Genomic DNA, 17,416 nt, shown 5'->3' on the forward strand with positions numbered 1-17,416 from the left:
GGGTTTCACGAATTGTGTAAAACCCACCCACATACAGTTAAATTCAATATGGAGGTTAAAAAAGAGGCTTCCAGCCTCATTACAATATTTAAATTGTTGTCCCGCCCCCTGGGAGCGGGTTGTCCGCCCGCCTCCATTAAAACCGGAAGTCGGCAAGTTGGAGGCTGGATCAGGTCGGGAATCCCATTTTTAACAAGTTAACTACCCCCATGCTCCAAACACACACGTTTTTTATAGGGGAAAATTCCGGTCTATGTTTTTAGACTTAAGAGCTGATTTTATACATTTTGCGAAATTGTGGACTCTGTGATTTTTCCTTCCCCAAATCCAAATTACAATGAATGGATAGAATATCCCAAGTAGCTCAGGGGGGATTTACCAATATGAGGCGTCACTGGACCCAGCCCTGCTCCAGGAGCTCATTCAGAAAATTGCCCCTCTGGTGCAGTACTGCAGAGGAGATGATGTTTTGTGGGCAATGAGTCTCGATTCGAAGAGGAATTTTTTTGAAAGGAAGGAATGTTCAAATAAGTTAACAGAATAGCTGTGTGACACTTCAGATTGCCATTAGTTCTATAAACCTGAATTTATTCCTACTTACCACCTCAAAACATAGCAAAAACAGACACTTGCTGCGAAGATCACACATATCGATATTAGCACAGCTCTTGTAGGAATCCCTGAAATAATAAATCACAGTCACTAAATCCTTCATCCATAACACTTCATTTATTTGGTGTGATTGATTGCTATTTCCTTTTTGTTAGTAACACAAGCATTAAAATCTTTTTGAACCGTTTATCACTATAAAACACACAAAGCGTCATTTAAAGGGCGATTATCTTTTCTGATCGTCCATTCAACTCACAAAGGGCAAGAGACACAGGCGCACAGTTCTCTGCTCTGTGTTGTTTTCCTCATTTTTTGGTTGCAACATTCATAATTTCCAATCGGATCAGGCACATTCTACCCTCCTCCCCTCACCAGCAACATAACTGTAAGGGAAAAATTCTTGCTCCACCTAACCCACATAGAAAACCACACAAAATTTTTAAAAAGTTTTCTGGACCTTGTCTGGCCCTGGATCCACTTCTCGACAGGTTTGGCCTGGCGAGGAAGCCACTAGGGCTTCCCTCCCGCCTCCACCCACCGCATACAAGCCTATGAATCATAGAATCATGGAATGGTTACAGCACAGAAGGAGGCCATTCGGCCCGTCGAGCCTGTACCAGCTCTCTACAACAGCACTTCGGCTAGTTCCTCTCACTCGCCCTTTCCCTGTAGCCCTGCAAATTTTTTTCCTTCAGGTACTTATCTAATTCCCTTTTGAAAGCCTCTACCTGTCACAGATGCATCTGTCCATGATAGTATTGGTTGCAGTGATGACCGCACAGGATTTGTGGAGACGAAGTCCCGTCTTCACAATGAGGACAACCTCTATCGTGTTGTGTGGCACTACCACCGTGCTAAATGAGATAGATTCAGAACAGATCTGGCAGCTCAAAACTGGGCATCCATGAGGCGCTGTGGGCCATCAACAGCAGCAGAATTGTATTCCACCACAATCTGTAATCTCACAGTCTACAATTACCATCAAGCCAGGGGACCAATCCTGGTTGAATAAGGAGTGTAGACGAGCATGCCAGGAGCAGCACCAGACGTACCTAAAAATGAGGTGTCAACGTGGGGAAGCTGCAACACAGGACTACATGCATGCTAAAAAGCAGAAGCAGCATGCTATAGACAGAGCTAAGCAATCCCACAATCAACGGATCAGATCAAAGCTCTGCAGTCCTGCCACATCCAATCGTGAATGGTGGTGGACCATTAAACAACTAACGGGAAGAGGAGGCCCCATGAATATCCCCATCCTCAATGATGGTGGAGCCCAGCACGTGAGTGCAAAAGACAAGGCTGAAGCGTTTGCAAACATCTTCAGCCAGAAGTGCCGAGTGGATGATTCATATCAGCCTCCTCCTGAGGTCCCCGCCATCACAGAAGCCAGGATCAGCGAATTCGGTTCACTCCACATGATATGAAACGGCTGAGCGCACTGGATACAGCAAAGGCTATGGGCCCCGACAACATCCCAGCTATCGTGCTGAAGTCTTGTGCTCCAGAACTAGCCGTACCTCTAGCCAAGCTGTTCCAGGACAGCTACAACACTGGCATCTATCCGGCAATGTGGAAAACTGCCCAGGTATGTCCTGTCCACATAAAACAGGACAAATCCAATCTGGCCAATTAACGCCCCATCAGTCTACTCTCAATTATCAGTAAAGTGATGGAAGGCGTCATCGACAGTGCTATCAAGCGACACTTACTCACCAATAACCTGCTCACTAATGCCCAGTTTGCGTTCCGCCAAGACCACTCGGCTCCCGACCTCATTACAGCCTTGGTCCAAACATGGACAAAGGAGCTGAATTCCAGAGGTGAAGTGAGAGTGACTGCCCTTGACATCAAGGCAGCATTTGACTGAGTGTGGCATCAAGGAGCCCTAGTAAAACTGAAATCAATGGGAACCAGGGGGGAAAACTCTCCACTGGTTGGAGTCATACCTAGCACAAAGGAAGATAGTTGTGGTGGTAGAAGGTCAATCATCACAGCCCCAGGATATCACTGCAGGAGTTCCTCAGGGCAGTGTCCTAGGCCCAACCATCTTCAGCTGATTCCATCAACGTAAGGTCAGAAATGGGGATGTTCGCTGATGTCTGCACAGTGTTCAGCGCCATTCACAACTCCTCAGATAATGAAGCAGACTATGCCCGCATGCAACAAGACCTGGATGACGTTCAGGCTTGGGTTGATAAGTGACAGGTAATATTCGCACCCCAGAAGTGCCAGGCAATGACTATCTCCAACAAGCGAGAGTCTAACCACCTCAAGTTATTCTGTGGCGAGTGTCTCACCTCCTGACTCCCCAAAGTCATTCCACCATCTACAAGGCAAAGGTAACGAGTGTGATGGAATACTCTCCACTTGCCTGGATAAGTGCAACTCCATCAACAATCAAGAAGTTCGACACCATCCAGGACAAAGCAGTCTGCTTGATTAGCACCCCATCCACCACCTTATACATTCACTCCCAGTACCGTGGCTACAATGTGTACCAGCTACAACATGCACTGCAGCAACTCGCCAAGGCTTCTTCGGCAGCACCTCCCAAACCCACAACCTCTTCTACCTAGAAGGACAAGGTCAGCAGGCGCTTGGGAACATCACCACCTCCAAGCTCCCCTCCAAGTCACACAGCATCCTGACTTAGTAATATATCGCCAATCCTTCATCGTCGCTGGGTCAAAATCCGGGAACTCCCTGCATAACAGCACTGTGGGAGTACCACAGCGGTTCAAGAAGGCGGCTCACCACCACCTTCTCAAGGGCAATTTGGGATGGGAAATAAAAACCTTTCAGGCAGTGCATTCCAGATCCTAACCACTCAATGCGTAAAACGTTATTTCCTCATGTCGCCTTTGGTTCTTTTCACAATCACCTTAAATCTGTGTCTTTGGTTAAGATTGCAGTCAGGGCCCAATAATGTCATCAGGACCTGATCTGCATATTTAAAGATGGACCCTGCTGGCTTCAGGCGAGTGTCCTGACGCCTGCAGATCAAGACAGCAAGCCAGCTGGGTAGTCTCTCCCACCCATTTTAACTGCACCAACGCGCTCCACCCCACCCGCACCCTGCATCAACCAACCGTTCTATTTATTATCCTGACTGAAATAATCAGTATTGTGCTGAATTTATGTCAAATTTGAATAGACTTGAAATGGCTCACTTACGCTAATGCCACTGCCAGTCCATATCATGGCACCTCACCCACTGCCGGTCTGTATCACAGTACCTCACCCACTGCCAGTCTGTATCACAGTACCTCACCCACTGCCGGTCTGTATCACAGTACCTCACCCACTGCCAGTCTGTATCACAGTACCTCACCCACTGCCAGTCTGTATCACAGTACCTCACCCACTGCCAGTCTGTATCACAGTACCTCACCCACTGCCAGTCTGTATCACAGTACCTCACCCACTGCTAGTCTGTATCACAGTACCTCACCCACTGCCAGTCTGTATCACAGTACCTCACCCACTGCCAGTCTGTATCACGGTACCTCACCCACTGCCAGTCTGTATCACGGTACCTCATGCACTGCCAGTCTGTATCACAGTACCTCACCCACTGCCAGTCTGTATCACAGTACCTCACCCACTGCCGGTCTGTATCACAGTACCTCATCCACTGCCAGTCTGTATCACAGTACCTCACCCACTGCCAGTCTGTATCACAGTACCTCACCCACTGCCAGTCTGTATCACGGTACCTCACCCACTGCCAGTCTGTATCACGGTACCTCATGCACTGCCAGTCTGTATCACAGTACCTCACCCACTGCCAGTCTGTATCACGGTACCTCACCCACTGCCAGTCTGTATCACGGTACCTCACCCACTGCCAGTCTGTATCACGGTACCTCACCCACTGCCAGTCTGTATCACGGTACCTCATGCACTGCCGGTCTATATCACAGTACCTCACCCACTGCCAGTCTGTATCACAGTACCTCACCCACTGCTAGTCTGTATCACAGTACCTCACCCACTGCCAGTCTGTATCACAGTACCTCACCCACTGCCAGTCTGTATCACAGTACCTCACCCACTGCCAGTCTGTATCACAGTACCTCACCCACTGCCAGTCTGTATCACGGTACCTCACCCACTGCCAGTCTGTATCACAGTACCTCACCCACTGCCAGTCTGTATCACAGTACCTCACCCACTGCCAGTCTGTTTCATGGTACCTCACCCACTGCCGGTCTATATCACAGTACCTCACCCACTGCCAGTCTGTATCACAGTACCTCACCCACTGCCAGTCTGTATCACAGTACCTCACCCACTGCCAGTCTGTATCACAGTACCTCACCAACTGCCAGTCTGTATCACAGTACCTCACCCACTGCCAGTCTGTATCACAGTACCTCACCCACTGCCAGTCTGTATCACAGTACCTCACCCACTGCCAGTCTGTATCACAGTACCTCACCCACTGCCGGTCTGTATCACAGTACCTCACCCACTGCCAGTCTGTATCACAGTACCTCACCCACTGCCAGTCTGTATCACGGTACCTCGCCCACTGCCGGTCTGTATCACAGTACCTCACCCACAGCCAGTCTGTATCACAGTACCTCACCCACTGCCAGTCTGTATCACAGTACCTCACCCACTGCCAGTCTGTATCACAGTACCTCACCCACTGCCAGTCTGTATCACAGTACCTCACCCACTGCCAGTCTGTATCACAGTACCTCACCCACTGCCAGTCTGTATCACAGTACCTCACCCACTGCCAGTCTGTATCACAGTACCTCACCCACTGCCAGTCTGTATCACAGTACCTCACCCACTGCCTGTCTGTATCACAGTACCTCACCCACTGCCAGTCTGTATCACAGTACCTCACCCACTGCCAGTCTGTATCACGGTACCTCACCCACTGCCAGTCTCTATCACAGTACCTCACCCACTGCCAGTCTGTATCACAGTACCTCACCCACTGCCAGTCTGTATCACAGTACCTCACCCACTGCCGGTCTATATCACAGTACCTCACCCACTGCCAGTCTGTATCACAGTACCTCACCCACTGCCAGTCTGTATCACGGTACCTCACCCACTGCCAGTCTGTATCACAGTACCTCATGCACTGCCAGTCTGTATCATAGTACCTCACCCACTGCCAGTCTGTATCACAGTACCTCACCCACTGCCAGTCTGTATCACAGTACCTCATGCACTGCCAGTCTGTATCACAGTACCTCACCCACTGCCAGTCTGTATCACAGTACCTCACTCACTGCCAGTCTGTATCACAGTACCTCACCCACTGCCAGTCTGTATCACAGTACCTCACCCACTGCCAGTCTGTATCACAGTACCTCACCCACTGCCAGTCTGTATCACAGTACCTCACTCACTGCCAGTCTGTATCACAGTACCTCATGCACTGCCAGTCTGTATCACAGTACCTCACCCACTGCCAGTCTGTATCACGGTACCTCACCCACTGCCAGTCTGTATCACGGTACCTCACCCACTGCCGGTCTGTATCACAGTACCTCACCCTCTGCCAGTCTGTATCACAGTACCTCACCCACTGCCAGTCTGTATCACAGTACCTCATGCACTGCCAGTCTTTATCACAGTACCTCACCCACTGCCAGTCTGTATCACAGTACCTCACCCACTGCCAATCTCTATCACAGTACCTCACCCACTGCCAGTCTGTATCACAGTACCTCACCCACTGCCAGTCTGTATCACAGTACCTCACCCACTGCCAGTCTGTATCACAGTCGCTCACCCACTGCCAGTCTCTATCACAGTACCTCACCCACTGCCAGTCTGTATCACAGTACCTCACCCACTGCCAGTCTGTATCACGGTACCTCACCCACTGCCAGTCTGTATCACGGTACCTCACCCACTGCCAGTCTGTATCACAGTACCTCACCCACTGCCAGTCTGTATCACAGTACCTCACCCACTGCCAGTCTCTATCACAGTACCTCACCCACTGCCAGTCTGTATCACAGTACCTCACCCACTGCCAGTCTCTATCACAGTACCTCACCCACTGCCAGTCTGTATCACGGTACCTCACCCACTGCCAGTCTGTATCACGGTACCTCACCCACTGCCGGTCTATATCACAGTACCTCACCCACTGCCAGTCTGTATCACAGTACCTCACCCACTGCCAGTCTGTATCACAGTACCTCACCCACTGCCAGTCTGTATCACAGTACCTCACCCACTGCCAGTCTGTATCACGGTACCTCACCCACTGCCAGTCTGTATCACAGTACCTCACCCACTGCCAGTCTGTATCACAGTACCTCACCCACTGCCAGTCTGTATCACAGTACCTCACCCACTGCCAGTCTGTATCACAGTACCTCAGCCACTGCCAGTCTGTATCACAGTACCTCACCCACTGCCGGTCTGTATCACAGTACCTCACCCACTGCCAGTCTGTATCACAGTACCTCACCCACTGCCAGTCTGTATCACGGTACCTCACCCACTGCCAGTCTGTATCACAGTACCTCACTCACTGCCAGTCTGTATCACAGTACCTCACCCACTGCTAGTCTGTATCACAGTACCTCACCCACTGCCAGTCTGTATCACAGTACCTCACCCACTGCCAGTCTGTATCACAGTACCTCACCCACTGCCAGTCTGTATCACAGTACCTCACCCACTGCCGGTCTGTATCACAGTACCTCACCCACTGCCAGTCTGTATCACAGTATCTCACCCACTGCCAGTCTGTATCACAGTATCTCACCCACTGCCAGTCTGTATCACAGTACCTCACCCACTGCCAATCTGTATCACAGTACCTCATCCACTGCCGGTCTATATCACAGTACCTCACCCACTACCAGTCTGTATCACACTACCTCACCCACTGCCAGTCTGTATCACAGTACCTCATCCACTGCCGGTCTATATCACAGTACCTCACCCACTGCCAATCTGTATCACAGTACCTCACCCACTGCCAGTCTGTATCACAGTACCTCACCCACTGCCGGTCTGTATCACAGTACCTCACCCACTGCCAGTCTGTATCACAGTATCTCACCCACTGCCAATCTGTATCACAGTACCTCACCCACTGCCAGTCTGTATCACGGTACCTCACCCACTGCCGGTCTGTATCACAGTACCTCATCCACTGCCAGTCTGTATCACGGTACCTCACCCACTGCCGGTCTGTATCACAGTACCTCATCCACTGCCAGTCTGTATCACAGTACCTCACCCACTGCCAGTCTGTATCACGGTACCTCACCCACTGCCGGTCTGTATCACAGTACCTCATCCACTGCCAGTCTGTATCACGGTACCTCACTCACTGCCAGTCTATATCACGGTACCTCACCCACTGCCAATCTGTATCACAGTACCTCACCCACTGCCAGTCTGTATCACGGTACCTCACCCACTGCCAGTCTGTATCACAGTACCTCACCCACTGCCAGTCTGTATCACGGTACCTCACCCAGTGCCAGTCTATTTCACAGTACCTCACGCACTGCCAGTCTGTATCACGGTACCTCACCCACTGCCAGTCTATTTCACGGTACCTCACCCACTGCCAGTCTGTATCACGGTACCTCACCCACTGCCAGTCTGTATCACAGTACCTCACCCACTGCCAGTCTGTATCACAGTACCTCACCCACTGCCAGTCTGTATCACGGTACCTCACCCACAGCCAGTCTGTATCACGGTACCTCACCCACTGCAAGTCTGTATCACGGTACCTCACCCACTGCCAGTCTGTATCACAGTACCTCACCCACTGCCAGTCTGTATCACACTACCTCACCCACTGCCAGTCTGTATCACAGTACCTCACCCACTGCTAGTCTGTATCACGGTACCTCACTCACTGCCAGTCCGTATCACTGTACCTCACCCCTGCCAGTCTGTATCACAGTACCTCACCCACTGCCAGTCTGTATCACAGTACCTCACCCACTGCTAGTCTGTATCACGGTACCTCACCCACTGCCGGTCTGTATCACAGTACCTCACACACTGCCAGTCTCTATCACAATACCTCGCCCACTGCCAGTCTGTAACACGGTACCTCACCCACTGCCAGTCTGTATCACAGTACCTCACCTACTGCCAGTCTGTGTCACAGTACCTCACCCACTGCCAGTCTGTATCATGGTACCTCACCCACTGCCAGTCTGCATCACAGTACCTCACCAACTGCCAGTCTGTATCACGGTACCTCACACACTGCCAGTCTGTATCACAGTACCTCACCCACTGCCAGTCTGTATCACGGTACCTCACCCACTGCCAGTCTGTATCACGGTACCTCACCCACTGCCAGTCTGTATCACAGTACCTCACCCACTGCCAGTCTGTATCACAGTACCTCACCCACTGCCAGTCTGTATCACGGTACCTCACCCACTGCCAGTCAGCATCACAGTACCTCACCCACTGCCAGTCTGTATCACAGTACCTCACCCACTGCCAATCTGTATCACGGTACCTCACCCACTGCCAGTCTGTATCACAGTACCTCACCCACAGCCAGTCTGTATCTCAGTACCTCACCCACTGCCAGTCTGTATCACAGTACCTCACTCACTGCCAGTCTGTATCACAGTACCTCACCCACTGCCAGTCTGTATCACAGTATCTCACCCACTGCCAGTCTGTAACACAGTACCTCACCCACTGCCAGTCTGTATCACAGTATCTCACCCACTGCCAGTCTGTATCACAGTACCTCACCCACTGCCAATCTGTATCACAGTACCTCCCCCACTGCCAGTCTGTATCACAGTATCTCACCCACTGCCAGTCTGTATCACAGTACCTCACCCACTGCCAGTCTCTATCACAGTACCTCACCCACTGCCAGTCTGTATCACAGTACCTCACCCACTGCCAGTCTGTATCACAGTACCTTACCCACTGCCAGTCTGTATCACGGTACCTCACCCACTGCCAGTCTGTATCACGGTACCTCACCCACTGCCAGTCTTTATCACAGTACCTCACCCACTGCCAGTCTGTATCACAGTACCTCACCCACTGCCAGTCTGTATCACGGTAGCTCACCCACTGCCAGTCTGCATCACGGTACCTTACCCAATGCCAGTCTGTATCACGGTACCTCACCCACTGCCAATCTGTATCACAGTACCTCACCCACTACCAGTCTGTATCACGGTACCTCACCCACTGCAAGTCTGTATCACGGTACCTCACTCACTGCCAGTCTGTATCACGGTACCTCACCCAGTGCCAGTCTATTTCACAGTACCTCACGCACTGCCAGTCTGTATCACGGTACCTCACCCACTGCCAGTCTATTTCACGGTACCTCACCCACTGCCAGTCTGTATCACGGTACCTCACCCACTGCCAGTCTGTATCACAGTACCTCACCCACTGCCAGTCTGTATCACAGTACCTCACCCACTGCCAGTCTGTATCACGGTACCTCACCCACAGCCAGTCTGTATCACGGTACCTCACCCACTGCAAGTCTGTATCACGGTACCTCACCCACTGCCAGTCTGTATCACAGTACCTCACCCACTGCCAGTCTGTATCACACTACCTCACCCACTGCCAGTCTGTATCACAGTACCTCACCCACTGCTAGTCTGTATCACGGTACCTCACTCACTGCCAGTCCGTATCACTGTACCTCACCCCTGCCAGTCTGTATCACAGTACCTCACCCACTGCCAGTCTGTATCACAGTACCTCACCCACTGCTAGTCTGTATCACGGTACCTCACCCACTGCCGGTCTGTATCACAGTACCTCACACACTGCCAGTCTCTATCACAATACCTCGCCCACTGCCAGTCTGTAACACGGTACCTCACCCACTGCCAGTCTGTATCACAGTACCTCACCTACTGCCAGTCTGTGTCACAGTACCTCACCCACTGCCAGTCTGTATCATGGTACCTCACCCACTGCCAGTCTGCATCACAGTACCTCACCAACTGCCAGTCTGTATCACGGTACCTCACACACTGCCAGTCTGTATCACAGTACCTCACCCACTGCCAGTCTGTATCACGGTACCTCACCCACTGCCAGTCTGTATCACGGTACCTCACCCACTGCCAGTCTGTATCACAGTACCTCACCCACTGCCAGTCTGTATCACAGTACCTCACCCACTGCCAGTCTGTATCACGGTACCTCACCCACTGCCAGTCAGCGTCACAGTACCTCACCCACTGCCAGTCTGTATCACAGTACCTCACCCACTGCCAGTCTGTATCACAGTACCTCACCCACTGCCAGTCTGTATCACAGTATCTCACCCACTGCCAGTCTGTATCACAGTACCTCACCCACTGCCAATCTGTATCACAGTACCTCACCCACTGCCAGTCTGTATCACAGTATCTCACCCACTGCCAGTCTGTATCACAGTACCTCACCCACTGCCAGTCTGTATCACAGTACCTCACCCACTGCCAGTCTGTATCACAGTACCTTACCCACTGCCAGTCTGTATCACGGTACCTCACCCACTGCCAGTCTGTATCACGGTACCTCACCCACTGCCAGTCTTTATCACAGTACCTCACCCACTGCCAGTCTGTATCACAGTACCTCACCCACTGCCAGTCTGTATCACGGTAGCTCACCCACTGCCAGTCTGCATCACGGTACCTTACCCAATGCCAGTCTGTATCACGGTACCTCACCCACTGCCAATCTGTATCACAGTACCTCACCCACTACCAGTCTGTATCACGGTACCTCACCCACTGCCAGTCTGTATCACAGTACCTCACCCACTGCCAGTCTGTATCACGGTACCTCACCCAGTGCCAGTCTATTTCACAGTACCTCATCCACTGCCAGTCTGTATCACGGTACCTCACCCACTGCCAGTCTATTTCACGGTACCACACCCACTGCCAGTCTGTATCACGGTACCTCACCCACTGCCAGTCTGTATCACAGTACCTCACCCACTGCCAGTCTGTATCACAGTACCTCACCCACTGCCAGTCTGTATCACGGTACCTCACCCACAGCCAGTCTGTATCACGGTACCTCACCCACTGCAAGTCTGTATCACGGTACCTCACCCACTGCCAGTCTGTATCACGGTACCTCACCCACTGCCAGTCTGTATCACACTACCTCACCCACTGCCAGTCTGTATCACAGTAGCTCACCCACTGCTAGTCTGTATCATGGTACCTCACTCACTGCCAGTCCGTATCACTGTACCTCACCCCTGCCAGTCTGTATCACAGTACCTCACCCACTGCCAGTCTGTATCACAGTACCTGACTCACTGCCAGTCCGTATCACTGTACCTCACCCACTGCCAGTCTGTATCACAGTACCTCACCCACTGCCAGTCTGTATCACAGACGCTCACCCACTGCCAGTCTGTATCACAGTCGCTCACACACTGCCAGTCTGTATCACAGTACCTCACCCACTGCCAGTCTGTATCACAGTACCTCACCCACTGCTAGTCTGTATCACGGTACCTCACCCACTGCCGGTCTGTATCACAGTACCTCACCCACTGCCAGTCTCTATCACAATACCTTGCCCACTGCCAGTCTGTAACACGGTACCTCACCCACTGCCAGTCTGTATCACAGTACCTCACCTACTGCCAGTCTGTGTCACAGTACCTCACCCACTGCCAGTCTGTATCATGGTACCTCACCCACTGCCAGTCTGCATCACAGTACCTCACCAACTGCCAGCCTGTATCACGGTACCTCACACACTGCCAGTCTGTATCACAGTACCTCACCCACTGCCAGTCTGTATCACGGTACCTCACCCACTGCCAGTCTGTATCACGGTACCTCACCCACTGCCAGTCTGTATCACAGTACCTCACCCACTGCCAGTCTGTATCACAGTACCTCACCCACTGCCAGTCTGTATCACGGTACCTCACCCACTGCCAGTCAGCATCACAGTACCTCACCCACTGCCAGTCTGTATCACAGTACCTCACCCACTGCCAATCTGTATCACGGTACCTCACCCACTGCCAGTCTGTATCACAGTACCTCACCCACTGCCAGTCTGTATCACAGTACCTCACCCACTGCCAGTCTGTATCACAGTACCTCACTCACTGCCAGTCTGTATCACAGTACCTCACCCACTGCCAGTCTGTATCACAGTATCTCACCCACTGCCAGTCTGTATCACAGTACCTCACCCACTGCCAGTCTGTATCACAGTATCTCACCCACTGCCAGTCTGTATCACAGTGCCTCACCCACTGCCAATCTGTATCACAGTACCTCACCCACTGCCAGTCTGTATCACAGTATCTCACCCACTGCCAGTCTGTATCACAGTACCTCACCCACTGCCAGTCTCTATCACAGTACCTCACCCACTGCCAGTCTCTATCACAGTACCTCACCCACTGCCAGTCTGTATCACAGTACCTCACCTGCTGTCAGTCTCTATCACAGTACCTCACCCACTACCAGTCTGTATCACAGTACCTCACCCACTGCCAATCTGTATCACAGTACCTCACCCACTGCCAGTTTGTATCACAGTACCTCACCCACTGCCAGTCTGTATCACAGTACCTCACCCACTGCCAGTCTATATCACGGTAGCTCACTCACTGCCAGTGTGTATCACAGTACCACACCCACTGCCAGTCTGTATCACAGTACCTCACCTACTGCCAGTCTGTATCACAGTACCTCACCCACTGCCAGTCTGTATCACGGTACCTCACCCACTGCCAGTCTGTATCACAGTACCTCACCCACTGCCAGTCTGTATCACGGTACCTCACCCACTGCCAGTCTGTATCACAGTACCTCACCCACTGCCAGTCTGTATCACGGTACCTCACCCAGTGCCAGTCTATTTCACAGTACCTCACCCACTGCCAGTCTGTATCACGGTACCTCACCCACTGCCAGTCTATTTCACGGTACCTCACCCACTGCCAGTCTGTATCACGGTACCTCACCCACTGCCAGTCTGTATCACAGTACCTCACCCACTGCCAGTCTGTATCACACTACCTCACCCCTGCCAGTCTGTATCACAGTACCTCACCCACTGCCAGTCTGTATCACAGTACCTGACTCACTGCCAGTCTGTATCACTGTACCTCACCCACTGCCAGTCTGTATCACAGTACCTCACCCACTGCCAGTCTGTATCACATTTGCTCACCCACTGCCAGTCTGTATCACAGTCGCTCACCCACTGCCAGTCTGTATCACAGTACCTCACCCACTGCCAGTCTGTATCACAGTACCTCACCCACTGCTAGTCTGTATCACGGTACCTCACCCACTGCCAGTCTGTATCACAGTACCTCACCCACTGCCAGTCTGTATCACAGTACCTCACCCACTGCCAGTCTGTATCACAATACCTCACCCACTGCCAGTCTGTATCACAATACCTCACCCACTGCCAGTCTGTATCACAGTACCTCACCCACTGCCAGTCTGTATCACAATACCTCACCCACTGCCAGTCTGTATCACAGTACCTCACCCACTGCCAGTCTGTATCACAGTATCTCACCCACTGCCAGTCTGTATCACAGTACCTCACCCACTGCCAGTCTGTATCACAATACCTCACCCACTGCCAGTCTGTATCACAGTACCTCACCCACTGCCAGTCTGTATCACAGTATCTCACCCACTGCCGGTCTGTATCATAGTACCTCACCCACTGCCAGTCTTTATCACAGTACCTCACCCACTGCCAGTCTGTATCACAGTACCTCACCCACTGCCAGTCTGTATCACAGTACCTCACCCACTGCCAGTCTCTATCACAGTACCTCACCCATTGCCAGTCTCTATCACAGTACCTCACACACTGCCAGTCTGTATCACAGTACCTCACCCACTGCCAGTCTGTATCACAGTACCTCACCCACTGCCAGTCTGTATCACGGTACCTCACCTACTGCCAGTCTGTATCACAGTACCTCACCCACTACCAGTCTGTATCACAGTACCTCACCCACTGCCAGTTTGTATCACAGTACCTCACCCACTGCCAGTCTGTTTCACAGTACCTCACCCACTGCCGGTCTATATCACAGTACCTCACTCACTGCCAGTCTGTATCACAGTACCACACCCACTGCCAGTCTGTATCACAGTACCTCACCTACTGCCAGTCTGTGTCACAGTACCTCACCCACTGCCAGTCTGTATCATGGTACCTCACCCACTGCCAGTCTGCATCACAGTACCTCACCAACTGCCAGTCTGTATCACGGTACCTCACACACTGCCAGTCTGTATCACAGTACCTCACCCACTGCCAGTCTGTATCACGGTACCTCACCCACTGCCAGTCTGTATCACGGTACCTCACCCACTGCCAGTCTGTATCACAGTACCTCACCCACTGCCAGTCTGTATCACAGTACCTCGCCCACTGCCAGTCTGTATCACGGTACCTCACCCACTGCCAGTCAGCATCACAGTACCTCACCCACTGCCAGTCTGTATCACAGTACCTCACCCACTGCCAATCTGTATCACGGTACCTCACCCACTGCCAGTCTGTATCACAGTACCTCACCCACTGCCAGTCTGTATCACAGTACCTCACCCACTGCCAGTCTGTATCACAGTACCTCACTCACTGCCAGTCTGTATCACAGCACCTCACCCACTGCCAGTCTGTATCACAGTATCTCACCCACTGCCAGTCTGTATCACAGTACCTCACCCACTGCCAGTCTCTATCACAGTACCTCACCCACTGCCAGTCTCTATCACAGTACCTCACCCACTGCCAGTCTGTATCACAGTACCTCACCTACTGTCAGTCTGTATCACAGTACCTCACCCACCACCAGTCTGTATCACAGTACCTCACCCACTGCCAATCTGTATCACAGTACCTCACCTACTGTCAGTCTGTATCACAGTACCTCACCCACTGCCAGTCTGTATCACAGTACCTCACCCACTGCCAGTCTGTATTACAGTACCTCACCCACTGCCAGTCTGTATCACAGTACCTCACCCACTGCCAGTCTGTATCACAGTACCTCACCCACTGCCAGTCTGTATCACAGTACCTTACCCACTGCCAGTCTGTATTACGGTAGCTCACCCACTGCCAGTCTGTATCACGGTACCTCACCCACTGCCAGTCTTTATCACAGTACCTCACCCACTGCCAGTCTGTATCACAGTACCTCACCCACTGCCAGTCTGTATCACAGTACCTCACCCACTGCCAGTCTGTATCACAGTACCTCATCCACTGACCCAACCTCAAAAACTTCCATGTTATTAAACATTGATCGCTTGCATTCCGCAGCTAACTTTCCCATGATCCCAGAATTGGTACCTTTTCTCTCCATTCAGAATTCAAACACCTTCATCTGTACTTTGAACTTTCAAACCCCTCCCTAATCTTAGATTCATCCAGTTACTTTTAGTGGAGCATTATTGACACAGCAATAATTACTTTTCATTATAATCTGTTCCCAGTTGTATTACTTAATGGAGGAATATTTCCTATCAATCTCCCACCTGAGAGTTAGCGATCTTGCCCCTACCTTCTAACTAGTGTACTTTGATCTATGTCATCCATACCTTTCGAAATTGTAACTATCTGGATCTTGACCCCACTCATCATTCTTTTCTCCTATGAAACTCCCCCTCCCCTTCCTGACATTATTTGGAAAAATAAAGTTCCACTCTGATTCTAAGTTGCAATTCTATCACACACTCCTCTGAATCGTCCCCATTTATTAATATCCTTTTTAGCACAATAGTTTAGATTACACAGAGTTCAGGGCTTGACTGGGAACCAAGTGCAATGGGTTTTGTGCCCACCCAAGTTGTGCACCCATGAGCTTGACAAATCTTCCAGGCAGATCTAATTATGGATCTGCAACATGTCATGTGCCAGTCATTGGAAGCTGGCTGTTTTTGTGAAGCAGGATATCTGATACTACTGCAGGGATTTAAAGGGATGCAGCAACAACAACAACTTGCCTTTATATAGCGCCTGTAATAAAACATCCCAAGGCACTTCACAGGAGTATTATCAAACAAAATTTGAAACTGAGCCACAAAAGGAGATATTATTACAAAAGCTTGGTCAAAAAGGTAGATTTTAAGGAACGTCTTAAAGGAGAGGAGAGGTAGAGAGGTAACAAGGTTTAGGGAGGGAATTCATAGAAAGTTCCAGCACGATAGGAGGCCATTTTGGCCCATCGTGTCCGCACCGGAGAACAAAGAGCTATCCAGCCTAATCCCACTTCCCAGCTCTTGGTCCGTAGCCCTGCAGGTTAGAGCATCCCAAGTGCACATCCAAGTACTTTTTAAATGTGGTTAGGGTTCCTGCCTCTACCACCCTTTCAGGCAGTGAGGTCCAGACCCCCACAACCCTCTGGGTGAAGAAATTTCCCCTCAAATCCCCTCTAAACCTTCCCCCATTACTTTAAATCTGTGCCCCCTGGTTATTGACCCCTCTGCTAAGGGAAATAGGTCCTTTCTATCCACTTTATCTATGCCCCTCATAATTTTACACACCTCAATAAGGTCTCCCCTCAGCCTCCTCTGTTCCAAGGAAAACAGACCCAGCCTATCCAGTCTTTCCTCATAGCTAAGATTCTCTACTCCCAGCAACATCCTTGTAAATCTCCTCTGTACCCTCTCTAGTGCAATCACATCTTTCCTGTAATGTGGTGACCAGAACTGTACTCTAGCTGAGGCCTAACTAGTGTTTTATACAGATGAAACATAAACCCCTGATCTTGTATTCTATGCCACGGCTAATAAAGGCAAGCATTCCGTATGCCTGTTAACCACCT

At 51.1% G+C, this 17,416-nt stretch overlaps 1 protein-coding gene across 1 annotated transcript in view; it reads right to left on the reverse strand.

Moving 5' to 3' along the window:
- LOC147111548 (uncharacterized) overlaps positions 1-17,416 on the reverse strand; it is a 155,728-nt gene that overhangs the window by 52,534 nt on the left and 85,778 nt on the right. Inside the window, exon 6 of the mRNA XM_085998619.1 lies at positions 602-680. Coding sequence (XP_085854745.1) covers positions 602-680 — 79 coding nt within the window. The remainder of the gene's footprint in view (positions 1-601; positions 681-17,416) is intronic.

This window comes from Somniosus microcephalus, chromosome 10, assembly GCF_052327205.1.
Source record: "Somniosus microcephalus isolate GS21.2 chromosome 10, FLI_Smic_1.0, whole genome shotgun sequence".
NCBI classification, from domain to species: domain Eukaryota; kingdom Metazoa; phylum Chordata; class Chondrichthyes; order Squaliformes; family Somniosidae; genus Somniosus; species Somniosus microcephalus.